The 21,611-nt window shown below is 49.4% G+C and overlaps 1 protein-coding gene and 1 long non-coding RNA gene across 2 annotated transcripts; one reads left to right on the plus strand and one right to left on the minus strand.

Moving 5' to 3' along the window:
* The first annotated feature begins 910 nt into the window (after positions 1-910).
* Positions 911-12,925, plus strand: LOC122375678. Its single transcript, XR_006255438.1, has 2 exons — positions 911-946; positions 12,371-12,925. It is a non-coding gene; the product is annotated as an uncharacterized LOC122375678 (long non-coding RNA).
* Positions 12,926-18,734: 5,809 nt separating this feature from the next.
* LOC122375679 lies at positions 18,735-20,940 on the minus strand. Its single transcript, XM_043355162.1, has 4 exons — positions 20,847-20,940; positions 20,290-20,400; positions 19,637-19,777; positions 18,735-19,004 (listed from the first exon to the last, which is right to left on the minus strand). The coding sequence occupies exons 1-4, from the start codon at positions 20,902-20,904 to the stop codon at positions 18,985-18,987; spliced, it is 330 nt and encodes a 109-aa protein (XP_043211097.1). The 5' UTR covers positions 20,905-20,940; the 3' UTR covers positions 18,735-18,984.
* Between the last annotated feature and the right edge of the window lie 671 nt (positions 20,941-21,611).

Raw genomic sequence — 21,611 nt, forward strand, 5'->3', positions numbered from 1 at the left:
TGTGCTGCTGAAGGGCAACGCATCCCCAGCAATCCCTAGTGCTAGTGTTTTGTGATTGTGATCGTGATCATTGTGATTCCATTGCTGTTATGTCATAGACTACACTCAGTAAGAACACTATATTATACGGCCATTTGCGATTTTCCCTGTAGGTACAAGGTTGCAAACGTTACTGGGGTACGCACTCGAGACCCTGAGGACTTAGAGTAGTTCTAGCTGTTAGAGACTCTGTTCAGGCCTGTCGACTCGCCTAGCATGTCTCCCCGAGGCGAATTATAAACGAGAGTGCTGTCTCATGTTCTGAATTACATAGGTGGAACGATTTACGTTTGTTGGATAAGTGTCTGTTGTGTTTGGACGCATTACGCTCGAGACCGGTAGTATTGAACGAACGCTTATTAGATATAGCAATCAACATATTTTAGAACGCACGAAAGGGCAGTAACAAAATGTTAGAAAAGTTTTCCATGTCGCACACTTCACCTTCGCTGGTGCTGCTGTCAAACGATCTACGAGCAGTTACTGCAGCTGACGGTAACTATAGATCAAGCTCCGTGGCACGCGTTTTGCGCAGCCTTCTGACACAACTCAGCGCACAAACCCAGCGCGTGCCCTGTGCACTGTACAGAGTGCAGTGTGTCGGAACATGGGAAGGACAGCGTCCGGACATATAAAGGCTGGCTGTCACCAGAGGCGGATCCAGCTCAGTTTTTTTTTTTTTGGGGGGGGGGGGCAAACCATAACAATCTATCGATTCTTTCCATGCATCGTCCATAGGCGTAATGTTAAGATTATGCCGTTTGGGGGGGGGGGCAAATGCCCATTTTGCCCCCCCCCCCTGGATCCGCCACTGCCTGTCACCGGCGGTCAGCACAGTCTACACTCCATAGTCCCTGCTACCAGAGGTCTATACGGTCCTTCAGTGACTCTCACTGTAACTATGAAGGTAAGTGCCTTTTTATGGCGTCGGTCTAGAAATGAAACGTTAATAGCTGTTGCATCGAGAGTACATGAACCTCCAGGCTCCACGAATCAAACAAAAACAATGTAACTTTGTGTAACTAATGTAACTGTTTTTGTTTGGTTAATAGCTGTTCTCACGACGGGCCTTCTGGCGAATGCACCTAATTTGGCCAAATTTGCACTTATCTCTTTTATAACAAAAATATTCATGTCATGAATTCATTAATTAGTCCAGTGTTTTAATCGAACATTATGTGTGATAAAATGACAAATAATGTAGGCAAGCATCTGTGTGACCCAAACTGATGCCTTTTAAGAAACACAATGAACCTAATTTAACCAAATCTGCACCACATTTGCACCGAATCTACACAAAATGTAGGGTAGCCTGGGGCAAGACGCCCCAGATAATTTATTTTGCTACATAAATTCTGTTCCACATCACCTGGAAGGCCAAATTTGTGCTCAATGCGTTCTTTGGACATTTTACTTTAAATTGCACCCCTCAAATTCATTCACTTATGATCGGACTCCAAGCTAGGAAGTGATTTGTGAAGCAACTGCAAATGGGGCATTTTGCCCCAACCCCAGGGCAAAACGCCCCACGGCCTGGGGCAAGTAGCCCCATATTTTAGATTACAGATTTAACATGGTAGTTGGCTTAATCTTATGTGAGAGGTCCGTTAGACCTCTGGAGGCACGGCTCTGAAGTTAGCACATTCCATCCTGTCAGGTGTTCAGCTAATGACACTATTGTATGAGCAGGTTTTTCACCTGCCTCATAAGACCAAATAATAAATTATTGCAATGCAAATGTTTACAGAATACTTCCATTGCCATCCAGTTGCTAAGAAAAATACACATAAAGGCATAGAAACTTACTGTTCGCCAGCTACCGAACATTAGAAAGTGGGTAGCCCGAACAACACATGAGGTAAAACGCCCCATGGGGCTTTTTGCCCCGCGACCTACCGGGGCGTTTTACCCCATCACGTAGTTCGGTCAGAGAACAACGCTTTGCACTCCAGCAAGACATAATTTAACACGAACCAACCCGGCGTGATAAACGTTAGACTGTAGGGGTTTCACGCATCGGAACCTGCAACCTTTTATTGGTTCCCCCCATGTACAGACATTACGTTAATCAAAGTTACTCTACAATGCCCGCCTGCCACCCGGGTGTATTAAACTAAGCGGCCCGTATGATTGCTCGTTCACGTTCACCGTGTATCAGCCAGGCATCTGCCATTCCCCCAATGAAATATTTTGCTCACATTCCATTACGCTGTATTTTCGTATCGATAGACCAGGGGCATTTATGGTTCACACACTTACGCTCACGCACACTACCCATATCACACCTCCAAACGCACACTCATTCACGCTACGCGCCGCGCCGACGAATATAATTTAGGTGAGACTGTCCTGGATATAAACGGGAGTGCCCACCGCTATTTGCGGCGGGTCGGAAAGCCAAATGAAATCCAGGACATTTGTCGGGGACTTCCGCAGCGCCTGGGCGCTGCGGCGTTAATTTAGGGGGGATGGAAAAGATCGCTTACCGAAAGATGTTGCCCCGACGACACCGCACTGGCAAATGCCCCGAGAGGCGGGTCCGCGAGTCCCAGGTGCCGGCCAGCCGCTGCCTTTCACCCGGCGGGCACGCCTTTCCCGCCGGAGGCTATCGTACGGCGGACTGGCCTCACACGCACTCTGGTACTCCGGCCCGCCGCTCCTCACCGACGTATGCGTCGCGCTAAATTTTTCCCTTACATAATAATACCCCCTCCCACGGACGGTGAAAAGGGTCCCCTTACTCCCCCGGGTGAGAACCTTTCCACTATCTCATTCGCGCTTGACAATCATTATACCTACAGGCTACACAACACATGCGACATACATTCTACAGACATCCTACATACATTCTACAACTACAGACATCCTACATACATTCTACAGACACCCGCCCCACGCCTTACATGCACGGCCGCCCTGCCCCCACTTCCGCTTGTCACCCCATTGTTCAATGTTCGCTCCGCCTGCCATCCTGCTGCCATGCCCGTTCTGGTTTCTCTCGCTCGCTGCACCATCCCGCCCGGCCATCCGATCGCACTCCCTCGCCGCGCCTCGCCTTAGCGTTGCCCACCAAGAGGCACGGCCACCGCTTATCTTGCTCCCGCTCGTTCGCCTCAGTCCAGCTTCGCTCTCGTCTCTCCTCCCGGAGCCGGCGCTTGATGGAGGCCGCCTTGACCTACAAGCACGTGTTGCACCACCGAGGGAGTTGCTACCGCTCAAAGCCAGTTTTCGCGGGCGGTGGTCACCTGGTCGTGCGGCTGCCTCCCTGAGCGACTGCCACTCCACCGCCAGCGCAACCGCCGCAGTCCAGGGCTTTTCGAGCGGTAGCTGCTGTCTCCCACTCTTCGTCGGGATCCTGCTCGCGTGCCGTTCGACGTGGTGGCGACTGTCTCCTCCTGCATCGGCCCGCCTCAGAGTTGGACGGCTCCCGCTAGGCGTCCCGAGGTTGCGCCACCAGGTGGCAGCGGCGGCGGTGGCGGCTCGCGGACGCGAGTGGTGCGTCGTGCTCACCGCCTGTCTCGCTGCCGCCAGGCCGGTAAGCTGCTGGTGGGTGGCGCTGACCACCGGGAGCTGCCCTGCAGCGTCTTTGCAGAGCGGGCCGCAGAATCAGCGGCCCAGCCAATGCAGAGCTAGCGGGCGCCGTCAGGTCAGCTAGCCCCGTTCACCGCCGCGCACCGTACCGCCGCGGCCAATGGCGCCGCGGCTACCAGTGCATTGGGCGGCTGGAGGCTGCTAGCTGGCGCATCAAGAGGGACGGACCGAGCACCACCGTCTAACGCACTGCCGTGGGCTGGATGGGACTGCTAGCAGATCGCGCGGCGGGGCGGCGACCGAGCGCAGCCGCCCGTACTGCCGCAGCTCTTGAACGCCGCGGGGTCTGGGCAGCTGGGCAGACGGCTGGAATGGCGGGGCGGCGACCGAGCGCTGCCGCCCGTACTGCCGCGGCTCTTGAACGCCGCGGGGTCCGGGCAGCTGGGCAGACGGCTGGAATGGCGGGGCGGCGACCGAGCGCAGCCACCCGTACTGCCGCGGCTCTTGAACGCCGCGGGGTCCGGGCAGCTGGGCAGACGGCTGGAATGGCGGGGCGGCGACCGAGCGCTGCCGCCCGTACTGCCGCGGCTCTTGAACGCCGCGGGGTCCGGGCAGCTGGGCAGACGGCTGGAATGGCGGGGCGGCGACCGAGCGCAGCCGCCCGTACTGCCGCGGCTCTTGAACGCCGCGGGGTCCGGGCAGCTGGGCAGACGGCTGGAATGGCGGGGCGGCGACCGAGCGCAGCCACCCGTACTGCCGCGGCTCTTGAACGCCGCGGGGTCCGGGCAGCTGGGCAGACGGCTGGAATGGCGGGGCGGCGACCGAGCGCAGCCGCCCGTACCGCCGCGGCTCTTGTGCGCCGCGGCTTCCGGGCAGCCGGGCAGACGGCTGGAGCGGCGGGGTCGGCAGCCGAGCGCAGCCGACCGTACCGCCGCGGCTCTTGCCGTCGCGGGGAGCGGCGGAGTGGCTGATGGCCCGCGCGGCGAGCTGGACAGCGGAGCACCACCGCCCGGTCGTACCGCCGAGGTCAGCTGTTCGCCGGTGGCTCCAGGCTGGCGAATTGGGCGACGTGGCTGTGGGCGGGCACTGGGCAGGGTCCTCCCCTCCCCTCATCATTCCGCCCTCACGATACACATACATACACATACATCGCGGCATACACACACATACATCGCGGCACTCAGCAGCACACATGGTTACGATAATCGACAAATTTAACACCCAGGTTCTCATGAAACATGATTATTTAATCTTTTTATGCTCGTAACATCACGATACTGTGGGAAACTTTCATAACTCAATCACCGTCCGATAAATTTAGTATGGAATGTGGGTTTTTTATTAGTGATAGCGAAACCTCGAACCAGTCCGCCACCTTGTAGGGACTGATCTACCCATAGTCGAAAGAACAGGCATAACCCAAATCGGGCCCAATGCCCGACTATCCACCACTTAGGTATGTTAATTGGTGGTCTCTCTCCCTCTCTCTCTCTCTCTCTCTCTCTCTCTCTCTCTCTCTCTCTCTCTCTCCATCTCACTCATTCACTCATTCTGCTCCTCCATTTCCCGGCTCCTCCACCTTGCCTCTCCACTCTCATGCAGATGTCCGTCCATGCGTCAAAGACATTGACCGAGAATACCTGAGGGTACGGGGCAAATGCGTTGAATGTCTAGGTTGGGCGGTTGGAAAGTCCGCTCCTGACACGCCCTTGCTAGCTCAGGAATTCGAGGCCAATGTCTCCTTGTCCCTTCCCTTTGTTGCATTTGTTTTCCCAACACATCTCTCTATTCTATTCCACTCAGACAATCCGCTTCTTTCGTTCCCTCGGCCATGTCCCCCCATTCATTCACTCAATCACAATCCATTGCTCCTTCACCTCAATCATGTCTCCCCATCCCCATACGCTCGCTCGTACATTCACCCCAGTCATTGTCTAGTCGGTCCACTCGCTCCCCTCACGTCCTCCTTCCCACGCGTCCGCCGCTCGTCGGTTCTCCCTAGTCATTTAAGTGTCCTCCCCCAGTCATTACCCGGCCCCACGCCCGCACAAACACATTCCCTCCCCTGCCCGAATCCCACCCCTCCCCAGTGCCCGGACAAACACAATCAAACACCTGCCTTGCCCTCCCCCAGCCCCGTCCCTCCCCACGACCCACGGCGCGGCGGCGGTCCACCCTTCGCGTGCCGACCGGCGCTCTCGGGCGCTTCATCGCACGACTCTCTCTCTCTCTTTCTCGCGCGACTCTGTCTCGCGCGACTCCCAGTCTCGCACGACTCTCTCGTGCGACTCTCTCTCTCTATCTCGCACGACTCTCTCGTGCGACTCTCTCTCTCTCTCTTTCTCGCGCGACTCTGTCTCGCGCGACTCTCTGTCTCGCACGACTCTCTCGTGCGACTCTCTCTCTCTCTCTTTCTCGCGCGACTCTGTCTCGCGCGACTCTCTGTCTCGCGCGACTCTCTCGCACGACTCTCTCGTGTGAATCTCTCTCTCTCTCTCTCTCTCTCTCTCTCTCTCTCTCTCTCTCTCTCTCTCTCTCTCTCTCTCTCTCTCTCTCTCGCGCGCGACTCTCTGTCTCGCGCGACTCTCTCGCACGACTCTCTCGTGCGACCCTCTCTTTCTCTTTCTCTATTGACACACATGAATTCATACATAACATATCACCCTACTTCAACAACCATTGATTCGCACTCAACATACCAGTCAATATCGTTCACTCCTCGGCAGTCAGCGTCCCATTGCGCCATCCTCCCCTCGGGGAGAATAGCCAATGGCAGCACTGCCACGCTGCCTCATAGATCAGGGGCGAGGTGCCTCCCTCACTCCCAGCACCTTAGAGGCCACCCCTCCGGCGGGTGATCAGCCGAACGGCGGAGGGGAGGGCTGTTTGCCACTGGGTTGAGTCAGGGACCCGCCCGGATCCCAGGCAGCGCGGTTACCACACATTCACCCTTGTGTCGGTGCATAAAAGATTGGGGTCATATTAACTAGCGGTTGAACTCCAAAGGGCGTTACGCACCTTTGACAAATTTGATCAAGGTTAAGAAGCTACTTATTGATTGATTTGCTTGATTGATTGATCTATTTAATTGATTGATTTGATCGCCAGAAGCTTTATCTCGCGGTTTAATTGCTCATGTCATCTACGTCCAGTCCATGCGGTTATACGATATATTTGCTCGTGTCACAAAGCGCTGTTAAATAAACGTTCCTCGCAATCTAGGTCGAGCCGGCTGTTGTCCCGCCCAGCCTTCAAATCTCCCCTCTACCGGCTGGCCAGCCGAACGGCGGAGGGTGGACTTGTTTTGATGGTGGTGGGCCAGTGACCCGGCCGAACTCCCACCCTGCCGGTGATGGCACCCTGCGCCCCTCGCTCAGCGGCTCAGGTACGCGGTCCAGTCGGCCCATTTGACGGTCCGACCGACCCAGGTATCCGGTCCAATCGACCCAGGGGCCAGTCCGGTCGGATCAGGTACCGGTGGCGGTGCAGGGAGGGTCCGGCCGTGATTACGCACAGTGCGGCGCCGCGCGGCACGCACTTCACTCGGCTAGTCACCGAGTGATGGGGAACGGCGCAGCGACGCCGCCCGAGGCGCGGCACGCCTGCCCATCCTGCCGACCGACTGAGGACGGCGGCACCTGTGGTGCGGGTGCGGGGGCTGTTGAGCCTTTCCATGACGGAGACGCCACACCGAGGTGACTGTGCTCAGGCCTGGAGCTTTTCCGACGAAATTAAATGAAGACTCATAACATGAGAACCATTGCAACCGTACCCGACTTAAACTAAAAATCGCTAAAACTGCTGATAGCCAAATTTTAGCTGGCAGACGATACATTGACGGTACCGCGCTGAGTTCCTTCGCCTCAGCTCTGATGCTGCCGTTAAAACAAATAAGTTCTCTGATAAAACCTGGAGCAAATTGTGCATTACGAATCGATGTTCAAAACTTATAGAACGCCACCCGCAGTTCGAAAGCGAATTCTTAGGAATGACACCCGTTTTTGCGTGTCGCTCACTTTGCTAAATATGGCCGGGACACTTATTGAGAATCTGAAACCGAACATTTTGTATAAAGAATGTCCCTTTCTATTACGCTAATTGTTGCTGTAAGAGGCGCTTTTTGCAATCAACTTTCCAGGAGGATGATGGCGGCCATTGCGCCGTATATCGATTAATCAGAAGGTTTCGGTGACGCATTGACTGATTTTGGTTTCAATTGTCTCGTTTTGGTCCGTTTCGGAACGATAAGTCTTATCTTTCAAAATTATGGATGTTATGGAGTGTGGACGAAAGATGATGGACTAGTAATTACCAAAGACCGTTCAGACCTCAAAACGCATTGGTTTTGATTCACCCCGGCAACACAAAGCCACTGTCCTCTGTGGTGTGCTCGGCAGCTGGCGGCCAGCGACGGGCGAGTCCAATGACTCCGGTGTTGTTATTGCGGATCGGCCCGGTTCGCCGCTGCTCCTTGGCGGCCCTCCGCTCTGCGGGGCGCGGGTCGTCCCGCCCCGAGGCGTTTAGGATCGGCCGTGTGAATGCGGCTCTCGCCTTCGGTCGGGTGGGTGGCCTACCCGTGGCGACCGGCTCGATCCCATGGCCGGCGGCGCGATCCCATCACGATGGGAATGCGTCCCTTCTCTGGGACGGTCGGGGAGGGCCCTGCCGCGGACTCGCCACCCCCTTGCGCGGGCGGCGCGGTGGCCGGACCATAATTGCTCGGGCCGGCGCTGACAGGTGCGCGTGGTGTAGGTGCACGGGGGTTGGATCCAACCCGTCTGCTTGATCAGGTGGGTATCGGCAATCAGGCGGATCCGATCTGCCCTCGGGCCGATGATAGTGAAGCCTAAACCGGGCAGCCACACACCGCTCAGGAATATGATATGATATGATATGAAATACAACACGTGCTTCACAGTAAATTAACCCGTACTGTACAACAACATGCATTGTACAACACGCGAGAACTGACAATGTGGCACATGCTATAGGTATTATACATCATATGAAATCACCCGTTACTGGTGTGGCAGCGCACGGCAGCGCCAAGACCATAACCATCCAGGAAAGTCACTGGATGGGCCCGTGCTGCTGAATTTGCTGGAGCGCAGTCCCGAACGGAGTCGGCTCAACAACTAGGGCTTTGTGTCACCTCCCGCCGCGTCAGCTTCGGTTGGAGGCTCGAATATGACGTGTGCGGTCGCGACGGATAGAATCCGCGCCACGTGGATTCAAATGTATTTGCCTCGAGTGTGCATTTTAAAGTCCAATAATCACATGTTTTGCTCTTCTATACAGAACAAATTAATTTTCCTATTTTACGAAATGATTTAGGCTCCATTTGACGGCAAGGTGACGATTAGTGCCTGGCAACACTTTACAGAGGATTGAAAATCCTACAAGATTAATTCCGGATTATCTGTCAATTCGAAGCCGAAAATGGTCCAAGAGATACCGTCCTACTGAGTTACCATGAAATGGTTGAGGGGCACTGGGTTCATCCGATATTACTCAATGCATTTAATCATAAACTGTAATTCTATATAACGAAGATACGAACTTATGCAGCATGGAATTTAAATAAGGGCACATTTGACTGAGCACTCAGCGCTCCACTTGAAGAATTTCTGGTTAATAAACGTTGCCATTAAACCTGGAATCAAAGCTGTTTAGAACTTGTTTCTGGTTCGTGACTGAACTTAGTTGAGTTATCGCTACCACTTTTTGAGCAAAATTACAACGCAAAATGCATGGAATGAACGAACGAATGAACTACTTTGAACATAACATTGAAGATTTGACAAGACATTTTACGTTTGCATCAGAAGAAATTGCAAAGAACCGTAAGCGTTAATCCATTCCCTGGATTAAAAAAGAGGAGAATGTGCTCGGCGTGCACCGCCTTGCGCCAGACCAATTGACATCGGGTTCCGGATATAAAAGGTGCAGCTGCCAGAATGTGTGGCTCATGTTGGTGTAACGTGGGGTAATAATTAATCAGGGCTTTGCTGCCGAGCTAAGCTTGCCCGCTTTAAACACGCACAACCTCGATGCCGTCCTAATGGCAACTCGTCAGCGCCACAAGGTGCACTGAGTGCACGGCTTTACGGGAGGGATCGTCATCCCCGCTTAAAAACTCCGCTTAAAAACACCCAACCATAATTTCCCCGATCCACTGCACCGATTATGCCTATATATCCCGTAAAACCATGGACATTCCAGTTAATATCTTAAGATGCAATTAATATGCACAGCAAAGATGCACTGCACTTAAGACTATAGATATAATGCCCTGTGGTCTAAACGATTGTTCAAGCAATCGCAGGAAATGTCTAAAGCCTCTATGGTCTCATTATGAGGCGTGAATGACAGGCGACACATGAAGCAATTTGCTACATAGTTAAATCAGGTGTATGAATGAAAGCAAATTGATTACTAATCATGAAAGCAAATTGATTACTAATCATGAAAGCAAATTGATGACAAATAAGTAAAATTCCATTTTCCGCATCTTTTCGTGACCACACATGACCTTGTTCGCACTAACTCAATCACACCAACCGTAACATACCTGTACATTAAACGATCCAATCATACGCCCACACATGTAACACTGAAATACCGGGGTATTTCGCGGCCCTCGGTACTCACCGGTGACGACCTCCTCGTTGCCATCACTACCAGCGGTGACAGCTCGTCACCTGACTCATGATTCCGCCGAACGGGCGAACCTGCACGCTCGCACGCGACCGACGACGACGCGAGCACTCCTCTCGCGTACAAGCGGATTCCATTCCGCCCGAGCGAACTCTTCCGCACCGCCGAACGCCGTCGATCTCATCCCCGATCTCCGACGGTCTCGCGCGAACCGACTGCCCTCATCTCTCATCTCATTATTGCGGTGGCAAATTGTCCCCCCATGCCCCCCTTAATTGGGCTGATTCACGCGTGTGAACGTGACGAAAAGTATGGAAACATAGATTTACACAAGATATTAAAGCCAAAAGTAAGAACAGCTCGACCGGCAACCACCTCCAAGGGAGCGGAAATCACCGCCCACATCATGTCCTTTGGATCCGCCTCTGCACCACCCGGGCTCCGTCCGGACCTCCCACACGGCGTTACAGGGCCGATCGGCGTTTTATCCCGGGGAGCGCTGACCTTCCGTTGCGCATGACACGGGCCGGTGGACCGCGTGCCCGGAAGCGGCAAATACGCCCGGGTACCGATGTGCACTGACCCCGGGGAGCGGAATTCTACACTTGTCGCGTACCGCAGATTATGGCGGAAGGAACACTTCGGGCGTCCGGACCTCCGTTGGGAAAGATTTCCCGGCCGATGCACCATTTTTATGTAGGGGTTTCACGCATCGGAACCTGCAACCTTTTATTGGTTCCCCCCATGTACAGACATTACGTTAATCAAAGTTACTCTACAATGCCCGCCTGCCACCCGGGTGTATTAAACTAAGCGGCCCGTATGATTGCTCGTTCACGTTCACCGTGTATCAGCCAGGCATCTGCCATTCCCCCAATGAAATATTTTGCTCACATTCCATTACGCTGTATTTTCGTATCGATAGACCAGGGGCATTTATGGTTCACACACTTACGCTCACGCACACTACCCATATCACACCTCCAAACGCACACTCATTCACGCTACGCGCCGCGCCGACGAATATAATTTAGGTGAGACTGTCCTGGATATAAACGGGAGTGCCCACCGCTATTTGCGGCGGGTCGGAAAGCCAAATGAAATCCAGGACATTTGTCGGGGACTTCCGCAGCGCCTGGGCGCTGCGGCGTTAATTTAGGGGGGATGGAAAAGATCGCTTACCGAAAGATGTTGCCCCGACGACACCGCACTGGCAAATGCCCCGAGAGGCGGGTCCGCGAGTCCCAGGTGCCGGCCAGCCGCTGCCTTTCACCCGGCGGGCACGCCTTTCCCGCCGGAGGCTATCGTACGGCGGACTGGCCTCACACGCACTCTGGTACTCCGGCCCGCCGCTCCTCACCGACGTATGCGTCGCGCTAAATTTTTCCCTTACAAGACAATAGTTGTTCAAAATACATAAAAGTCGTTAACCTGATGTGGACCATAAAAGAACGCCATGATGCATAATCTGACAACAAAACATAAAAATCACTCAAAAAACACATTTTTGGCTAGATCTCCCGAAAGAGTCATCACAATTTCTTTCCAGTCTGCTCATATAATGATCATATAGTGCACGTTTTATAGAAGAGAGGATGTTTCCCCAGAACTCTGCCAGTTCCGAGAAACATCGGTGAGGCGTTTTACCTCGGCGGGGCGACTTGCCCCGGTCTACCCTATACCATTATGGCCGTCATGAAAACGGCTGTTAAGTACCTCATTCAAAGATTCTAAGCTCTCATATTTGGCATTTTACAGGATCTACAGATAGGTATAGTTGAACCTCCAATTATAAAATTGCACAATCACAGATATTACCCACATATTCAAAGCTAGTTTTTCTGTAAATAAACCTTCGTGTGGTAGTCTGCAGATTTAGCAAATTTTAGCATGAAGAAAATATGGTTGATGGGGACGAAGAAGCTAATCATTTTACATCCCTGTTCTTTACACCCATTGACGTTGCATGGCCTCGCTCTAACCACACTAAGAACCTCTTCCTTGAAATTGCTCATCCCATTCAAAAGCTATGTCCTAAGTGTAAAACATTCTGTCATACACGGCACCGGCCTGCTGAGAGGCGTAAAACGTTAAGTGTTGTGTACCCACTGGCCACTAACAATTCTTTTTCCTCTATCTTCAGCTGGTGTTCCTGCTCGCCTGTCTTCTGGCGGTGACCGTCGCCAGCGGCTATTACGACGATGACGATTACGACTACGGCTACGGCTACGGCCGCTACGGCGGCTACAGCCGACACTACGGGTACAGTCGGTACTACCCCGGATACGGATACAGCCGGCACTATGGATACAGTCGGCGCTACCCAGGCTTTGGATACAAACACTTCTTCTAGACAGAGCTCAGCAAGACAGCCTAAGCCAACGTCACTCGTTCAAAACTGCCGGCAAAGTCATGGCTGAAAGACAGCATGATCGTCACAATTGCAATAGGCCTAGGTTAAATTGAATAAATAGCGCTTTATTTGCTCATCGTATGACACAACAACAACACCCACAAACACCATCCATACACTAACGCACAAACACAACATAAATAAGTCTGTCTTTCCTTCAGTCACCTTGGTGTTCTTGATATTCTTTCATAGCTTCGAGTTATGTTATAGTATCTATCCATATGTGTTCTAACCTCTGTGTCCTTTTAGTGTTGCGAGAAGTGAGAAATAAATGTTTCGTGTTTCTATCTTGGTGTTGAGGGACTATGTCACATCAGCTGAGAATTAACAATATCGCCGAGAAAGGTACACGCCTTGATAAAGGAGACAATGCTTTCGTGCACAAATTACTTGATATTTTTTGTTAGATAAAGTCGTGGCTTACTAGCGGAATTAAGATGTTTTAGGTCACTAGCACAAATTAATCAGTAGACTTCATGGACATACCAAATTGTTTTAACATTTGGTAAACAAGAATTACATCTACAGCATTTTAGGCGCAATTTCAAAAAGTTAAGGACCAAATTCAAAACGTTCACGTGCATTTTGAATGTAAACTTTTTGAATTTGGTCTTTAAAATTTTGAAATTGCGCCTAAAAAGGTGTAGACGAGGACAAAAATTGACAACCTGAAAGCAAATGAATTAAGACGATAAAACAAATCGTACATGTTAAAAACATTTTGAGTGCATTAAGTAATTAATAGTGCCTAAAAGGTCATTTATCAGTTAACCCGCGCCCCACTGGGGGGGCTATTTATAGCCCCCCTCCCGTTTTTCTGCAATAACTTCCAAACCGCTTGACGGATCGACGCCAAACTTACAGTACCTTCGGCTGCATCAATTTGACACCTTGTGTTAAAATTTGAACTTCGTAGCTACCATAGGTCGGCCGAAAATGACGTCAGAGTGACGTCATGTTCGTCCGATTTCGACGCAAAACATTGAACCACGGCAATCGCTCCCAAGAGCTCAGTTTTTAAGCTAGATCCAATTTCTTTACATGAAAGGACTCAGAATTGACCGCGCTATCAAACTGCTATCGCGTATTTTCAAAATTTTGAAAATTTCGAAAAGTTGATATAATAATATTCAAAATTTGTATTTTTATATTTTTTTAGAAAAGTTTTTGACTTTTCGAAAAAAACCGGAATATATGTGACAGAACGCATGATTATGACTAACTCTAGCAAGTTTTAGCTAAATATCTTCAAAAATGGCCAAGTTATACGCATTATTGCAAAAAAAAAATTCACAATTATTAATTTTTCAAATCAATTTTTCAGTACGTATTTGACAATGTACACAAATATAAATGGCACCATCGTGTTCCTGAGCTCAAACTGCATCCAATAGACACCTTTTTTGTTGAAAAATTTTAACTTCAAAATTTGACCTTTTTTGACCTGAAAGTGACCTGACCTAAGCTAAATTTGACCCAAAATGACCTCGAATGACACAGACGACATCAAATTCGAAATCTATGTCCTAAATGGACCATAAAACATGTGTCACGTGACCGACGCATGATAAAATATTTTCGTGACCTGTGATGACCTGACCTTGACCTGAAAATCAAAGTAAAAGTTTGGTACCCTCAGGGTATCTAGAGCATCTGTTTAAGAGTGTGTGTACCAAAAATGAGCCTGATCTGACTTGCAAGACGGCGGCCAGAGCCCAAAATGTGAAGCCAAAATGCTAATAATTTTTACTTTGACCTGACCTGTGACGTCATCGGTGACCTCGAGGTCAATTAAGTTAGGTTTCGCTCGACAGTTTTTCCGGGGCTATCAGACGCCGTTTGAATTTGGACGATCGGCCCAGTAGTTTCGGAGTTAGGAGGGGGGGGCTATGAATAGCCCCCCTCCCCCCAGTAGGGCGTGTTATACACAGACCCCAGTGGGGCGCGGGTTAAGTAATGAAAAAGACACAAAGCAATAGTGGCTTATGTTTGACAGATTAACCCTCACCGACGGAGGGGGTGCCTTCCCTCGCCCCCGCCCCCCCCCCTATTGGGTTTTCGCGATAGCTTTGAACACACCGGCGATGGAGAGCTAAAACTTGGCATGCCTGACCTTTCATCCAAGTCGCATCTTGAGACATCAACTGCATTTTCAGGCCAGGTCAGGTCACTGGGCTATGACGTTATAAGTGAACCTCTGCACGGCCCTCAGATATCGCAACTTTGCAACGCCCTCAGTGCCAAAGGAACTTTCACAGGGAGATGAAACTTACAAGATGTAGTATCCTCCAGAGGTCTCACCACTTGTACCTATATCTTAGATTTTTCCTAAAGATCACTTGAGGTCAAGTCGGTCACGTGACCTCAGCATTATAAGTCTGAGGGAAAAATGAAAACTTCTTTTGAAAACTGCTATTTTAGCGCCTGGAAAGATCTCAAACTATCTCAAGCATATGGAATCGTGATCCATTGCTCTCTTTGCAGGGTCCGATGCCTCACTTTTGCATTATTGACCTTGTGTGATGTCATTTATGACGTCACTTGGGTCATAAGAGTTTTTTGTCAATAACTCCCGATCAAATTGAGCCAGCGAGTCAAGAAAGCCATCTCAGGAAGACCTGCTGAATCGAATGATATGCGACATGACCTTCTTCGACCAGCTTCGCGACCTGGGGCACGCCGACCTGACCCTGACCCGAGGTCAACATCTCAAGTTGACTTCCCGCGACGAAAAGGTAGGTACCTATAAGTCAATGGGGAAAAATGAAAACTGCTATTCTGGCGCCGGGAACGATCTCCAACTATCTCAAGCACACAGAATCGTGATTTGATGCACTCCTTGCAAGGTTAGATGCGTCACTTTTGCAATGTTGACCTTGCGTGACGTCATTTATGACGTCATCAAGGTCATATTAATTTTTCGTCAATAACTCTTGATCAAATTGAGCTAGCGAGTCGGGAAAGCCACCAATGGACTCAGGAAGGCCTGCCGAATCGAATGATATGCGACATGACCTCTTTCTACCAACTTCGTGACCTGGGGGTGCTGACCTGACCTTGACTTGAGGTCAACACCCCAAGTTGACCTGACCCGGACAAAAAGTATATCATTCGACGCGCCTGAGCGAGGCGAACACGATCCTGCCAAATTCGGCGCTCTGCGGCCGTTTTTTTTTTGCGAAGTTATTCACCAAAAACTGAACCGTACCTTGGGCACTTGACCTGACCTCAGAGGTCACCGGTTGACCTAGGACCTTAAAATCGGGTACCAATCTCTGCGTCTCGTAACGGCGCACACGCTCGTTTTTTCCGCGACGCGCTAGCTCCACCACGGGCGAAACGGCGAGGGGGGGGTCGTACCCGCCCCCCCCCCTCGGCCGGCGCGTATGTAGCCGGTCCCGTAGCTCAGTTGGTTAGAGCGTTGGACTCCGCGTGGTGAGAGCACGCGTTCCCGGTTATTACAGTCCGGGTTCGGAGCGCGACGGGCGCTCGACATTTATGGGCCTCCTGACAGGTATGGTTGCGGTTGGTGGCAGCCCGTAGCCAGACGAAGTCAGCGAGGGAACCGGCCGTGCGCGGCTTTGTGCGCACGTTAAACTTTGGACTCCAAATTCTGTCATAGAACTGGAATTGCGCGATCGGAGGGTAGAGGGCAGGGTCATCGCAACAAGCTTCGCTTAGCGGTGGCTCTGTCCTTGTGAATCCTTCCCATCAAAAAGTTTCGGACTAAATTAAAAAAAAAACCAATAGGTCCGGTGAGGGTTTTAAACCATGGTAAAAACTCAAAACATCATCCCAAGTTAGCTTGCCTGAATCTGCCGATGATTTTTAAAATGTCTAAAATACCGGAATATATATATATATGAAGGCTCAGGTCATGAAGAAGGGACCCCTGAATTTTCATTAAAATCGGTCAACAAATAAAGGAGTTAGAGCATTTTTAGTGATGAGGTGTAAAACGCGATTTTTGTTCGAAAATATTTGCTTCCAGGACCCCCAATTTTGATTTTTTTTACTATTATAGTCAATCTGAAAGTTCACGATGAGAGCAATCGAATGGCGTTTGTCCCATTAAGATCGGACATTTAGTTTTCGAGATATCAAGGGGGCCGAATCGGCTCCCCTCCTCCCCCCACAACCAGTTAACGTTGTCTACAAAGCCTACCAGTAATAGAGTTATATTTAAATATAAAAAATAATTTTTTTATAAAAATGTTTTATTTTCTTCGCTGATCATTTTGAGCATAGAAAATCATAAATCTATGGCAAAAAAAGAAATACTCCAAATGAAGAAAATTAAACATTCTTTGAAAAGTTTGCGTTAAATTTCACAGTGCCTGCCTAGCTAGTTAAAAAAAAAAAACAATGAGGTTTTATTTGGAGAGGTTGGATGGAGTTAATACCTGGCTCCGAACCTTCAACACTGCTTTTCTGGAAGTCGCCAGTCCCACTTTTATGAGGCACTTTTCATATGACTCGCCCTTTTTTACCTTCCCCGTATCTTCCAAAATGCGCATGGTTGGTTCTGGTAGCATACCTAGGTAGGGGAGAGCGGGGAGAGTTGTATCATGTCCAAGTTGTATCAGGGCGAATTGTGCCAAACTTATCCAATGGATGGCGCTCGTGACACGACCAGCCGACGAGGTTTTCCGGGCGCCATCTTTCCCTGTTCTGTCTTGTGGCTGAGTGGACGCGTCTCGAGGTGAGAGCCGATTTTATGTTTTTTAATGTCATTCTAAAAAAATAAGTTGCAAGAAAATGTGTGTTTTGGGCATTAAGATGTGCACGAATTTGAAAGATCTCCGTAGCGGTGGTGAGGGTAGGTTCTAAGGCTGCGTGAGTGAAAACGGATTTCTCCAGCTGTCCGCTGTTTTTTTAGCACGAGGATGTTTTTTCCAAGATGGCGGCTAGGTACATGTTGTATCAGAGCCGGGTGGGGTATGTTGTAACATGTATGTATGTATGTATGTGTGTATGTATGGGTATGCTGCTTTTGATCGCGAAAGCTAAGCCCTGGCTCGCGTTTGTAGGTAGCTAGTCAATGCTCGTTCCATTTCGGCACAATGTGTTGGCTTCTTTGCTCTTAACGGGCCACTTTTGCGTTTAGTTGATGTTTCGTTCGGATTGCATTGACCTAAGTTTGGTCTAATAAAAGTGAAGCCTTTGAGCATACCTATACATTGTATTAACCCCATTTAATGTTGTTGTTATGTTCATAACCAGTAGCAAGCACACTCCCTGAAACGTGAAATAGTGATACAAATTACCCCACCATGTGATACAACTCACCCAAGCCATGGGGCAAGTTGTATCAAAAACATTGTTCTATTCGGCAGACCGTGGAAGAAAAACTGGTAGAGGTAGCGGAAAAGTTACTTTGCACAAAAAAGCAGAAGAGAAGAATCAAGGAAGGGGATGGTATGGAAATAATGAGTTTATCACGGACAGTTACGAGGTTATGGGTCTCGGAGTAAAAACTGATACAACCCACCCCACTCTCCCCTAGTAGGTACCTATTATATTACCACAAAATCGTAGAATGCACCAGTGTTGTAGGTTTATCTTGCTACATGCCTTTAAACACGTAAATATTTTTATATTTTGCCAATGCTTCACGTTGTCTCTGCCTCGTGTGTTTTGATTTTAACGTCTCGAAAAGTTTCATCTACTGATATATACACAGAAATCTGTAACGTATATTCCATACCTAGGTATATCCATCCATAATCATACGAGGACTCCCCAATGCCGCACATCATATTTCCCTGAGACTTATCTAAAAAAAAAGACTCATTAGCGGATCAAGAAAAGCGGGCTTGAACGTTTCGAGTCATACCTCCAAAAGTTTCTCCAAATTCCAAAAACTCCTTTAATTTCTTGCACACTGCTGTGCAGTTTAAAACAAACGTTTCCTAATAAAAGTCGTTATGTTTTCGTTTCGTTATAAAAAAACGTAAATTTTCTTTCCATTTCGGACGTTGCGGAGGAGGGCATTTGACCCAGAATGTCCCCCATTGGATCCGCCAATGAGAAACCGAACGTTTTTTTTGGGGGGAAGCATTGTTACGACTTACGTATGCCTAAAAGCCATCCGTATCGTACACGATTTAATCGCACCTGATTAGGTACATACAAGGGAACTCCGTCTTAGCCCCCTAGGTAACCATCGTAACACACATCACACTTTTTACACGTTGTCTGTCTACGCAGTCACACTTTGCGTTTTCTTCATCTCCTGCATATTTTGCGTCATTTGAGCTGCGTGCTGGTCCACCGGCTGGATCTGGTTCAGTCTGGTTTTATCTGGTTGTAACCAGTTTCATCTTGCTCGGATCTGTTTGGTATTACGGAATGTTCGACGGAACTGTAAACATAAAAAGGAAGACACATCATTGTGAGAATCAAGCGTGAAAAGGGACGAAAATAAAACTACAAGTTACAGTAACAAGTGTAAAGCTGACCATTCCACTCTAAAGCACCGTTTAATCATACAGCAAATAGCGTAGGTTAAACATTAAAGCCCGCTCTACCTAAACGGGCGTGAAATAATTGTGTGCGTTGCAGTTCACGCACGCAAACAGGATTCATGTAGGTATAATTTCCATGGTAAATAAAGTATCCGATCGACAATAAGTATGGTATGCTACTCGATAGAACCTACAGCCATAATGATGAAATAGCGAACATAAATCTCTCTAGTGCATCTCTCCCGTAAATTCATGTTTCGCAAAAACGAATCGCCCGTCTAATTTGCACTTCGACTACATACCGAGCTGTTTCGTACTGCTACATCCACCGTTATGTACCGCTTCGTCCACCGTTACGTCCACCGTTACGTCCACCGTTACGTGCACCGTTACGTACCATTACACCCACCGTTACGTACCATTACGTCCACCGTTACGTGCCGTTAAGTGCAATGTTACATACCGTTACGTCCACAGTTACGTACCGTCACGTCCACCGTTACGTGCCATTGCGCCCACCATTACGTACCGAGCCGGGTGATGGTAGATGTGACGGTCACCGTCACAGTTGGAGTGGGCCTGATTCCGTTATATTTTCCACAGAAGCCGTTGATGCACTCGTTGTAGACGAGGCGAGGACAGCTGCACAGATGGGTGCATCGGAGACACGCTGAGAAAAGAAGAGGGAGGTGAGGCTAAAAAAAAAACGCGAGAGTAAAAAACAGACTGCTTAAAAGTCCGAGTGTAAAAAAGATCACAAAAATTACGCGTTGTGTCAAAGAGGCGTGAATAGGAGACGGAGCGAATAGGGAATACCTAAACAAAAGACTTTCGTTTTCCTCAAAAGACCGTTCAACCGTTCTTCTTTTTTCTTCAAAAGGCTGTTCGTCGAATGGCAAAAAACTTAATCATTTTTAGCGGTAGGTAAAAAGCTAATTGAATACATGAAAGTATAGTTTACTTTTACTAAAACAGCATTGTTCGTTCAAAACGCTCTTGTGATAGGTAAATACGTTTTCATGGCATTGCTCTTCACTTACGGAACGTTAAAAACAAGACATCTGAGTCAGCATATTGCAATAAATTATAAACATGGCAAAATTTCCTAAGCATACTTTTCCAAGCTAACATCGACCAAGTCACCCCATGCAGTAAGGTCGATTTCCATATCTCTCAACTCACAGGGGTGATCCTCAGTGCTGGGTGTGGCAGCGGCGGAGCAGCGGCACGTGCCGGCTATGCAGTACGGCTTGAAGGCGGGGCAGTCGTTATTGCACGAGCAGGCCCGCTCGGCTGAAAAACGGATAAAAGCCGGCTTTGAACATCATTAAAAAAGCAAAAACAATCATTGATATCATTTGATAATCCTCAAACACAAGCACGCTGCTGATAAGAACATGTTCAATTGCTGCGGTGAATTCAGCACCACACACCAAAACAAAATAGTACATTTTTGCTTGCAGTATGACTGCCTTTTCGTAACTTCAAATATCACAGAAGTCCCAAAATCAAAATCAAAACATAAATACAAAAAAAGCTATCCACAGGCCATCAGCAAAAAAGGCATAATAAAATAGTACCTAAGTTTAACCGTTTCTCCTAACTTTATGTTTAGGTACGCCAAATGACCATATTCTAGCGTCATTGAGCAGCGTTTTGTGTTGATCACTGGGACAACAGAGCGATTACAGCAGTTACTATCAAAGTTACCAATAACCAATGAAAACACCAAGCCTTACCGTAAGCCACAGCGAGCACGGCAATCAATCCGAACACTATAAACGCTTTGGCGTCCATCTTGTTTTCTTCTTCTGTAAATGCTCACAAGTCTCCTGCGCTAGCTACAGCTGCGAAGGTATAACTGCTGTATCAGAGCAGCACGGCGGGCTTTATAAAGTCAACATAATGTGGGGAGGGGTAGGGTGACGGGAGTGTTTAGGCTGCTTGACGGCTGTTTTTGTTCTTACGAGAGACGGCGGATAAGGGTATCCGTGGATGATTTGGCAGAAAAGTAAGGAACATTTCAGAAGAAGGGTAAGAGGAGAAGCTATTTGATTAAACTCTTCCTATTATTCGCTTCGTATTATGATTTTTGGCTTTGGTTTCGCCATCTACCCGATTCCACAGAAAACATAATTACACTAGTTAGTATTAGTAGTTGAAAGCCAGGGCTGCGGAGTCGATGGATTTTCGGCGACTCCGACTCCGACTCCGACTCCGGCTTTCAAAAACCAGCTCCGACTCCGACTCCGACTCCGGGCAGAATTGTCGACTCCGACCGACTCCAACTCCCGACTCCGACTCCGCAGACCTAGCAGGGCTGCGGAGTCGACAGATTTTCGGTGACTCCGACTCCGACTCCGGCTCGGGTTTCTAAAATCGACTCCGACTCCGACTCCGACTCCGGTCACAACTGTCGTCTCCGACCGACTCCGACTCCGACTCCGCAGCCCTGGTTGAAACATGACGATAAAGGTAGGAATAAAGTTGTATGTAGGTGAAAC

This window comes from Amphibalanus amphitrite, unplaced genomic scaffold, assembly GCF_019059575.1.
Source record: "Amphibalanus amphitrite isolate SeventyFive unplaced genomic scaffold, NRLGWU_Aamphi_draft 001893F_arrow, whole genome shotgun sequence".
Taxonomy (NCBI): Eukaryota; Metazoa; Arthropoda; class Thecostraca; order Balanomorpha; family Balanidae; genus Amphibalanus; species Amphibalanus amphitrite.

Bases quoted from the DNA above. Each gene is read 5' to 3' on its own strand.
- LOC122375679 (XM_043355162.1), bottom strand. From the start codon at position 20,904: ATGGACGCCAAAGCGTTTATAGTGTTCGGATTGATTGCCGTGCTCGCT. The intron at 19,778-20,289 runs GTGAGTTGAGAG...TTCTTTTCTCAG, and splicing joins CAGCACTGAGGATCACCCCT to CGTGTCTCCGATGCACCCAT. The intron at 19,005-19,636 runs GTACGTAATGGT...TTATGTTTACAG, and splicing joins ATCTACCATCACCCGGCTCG to TTCCGTCGAACATTCCGTAA.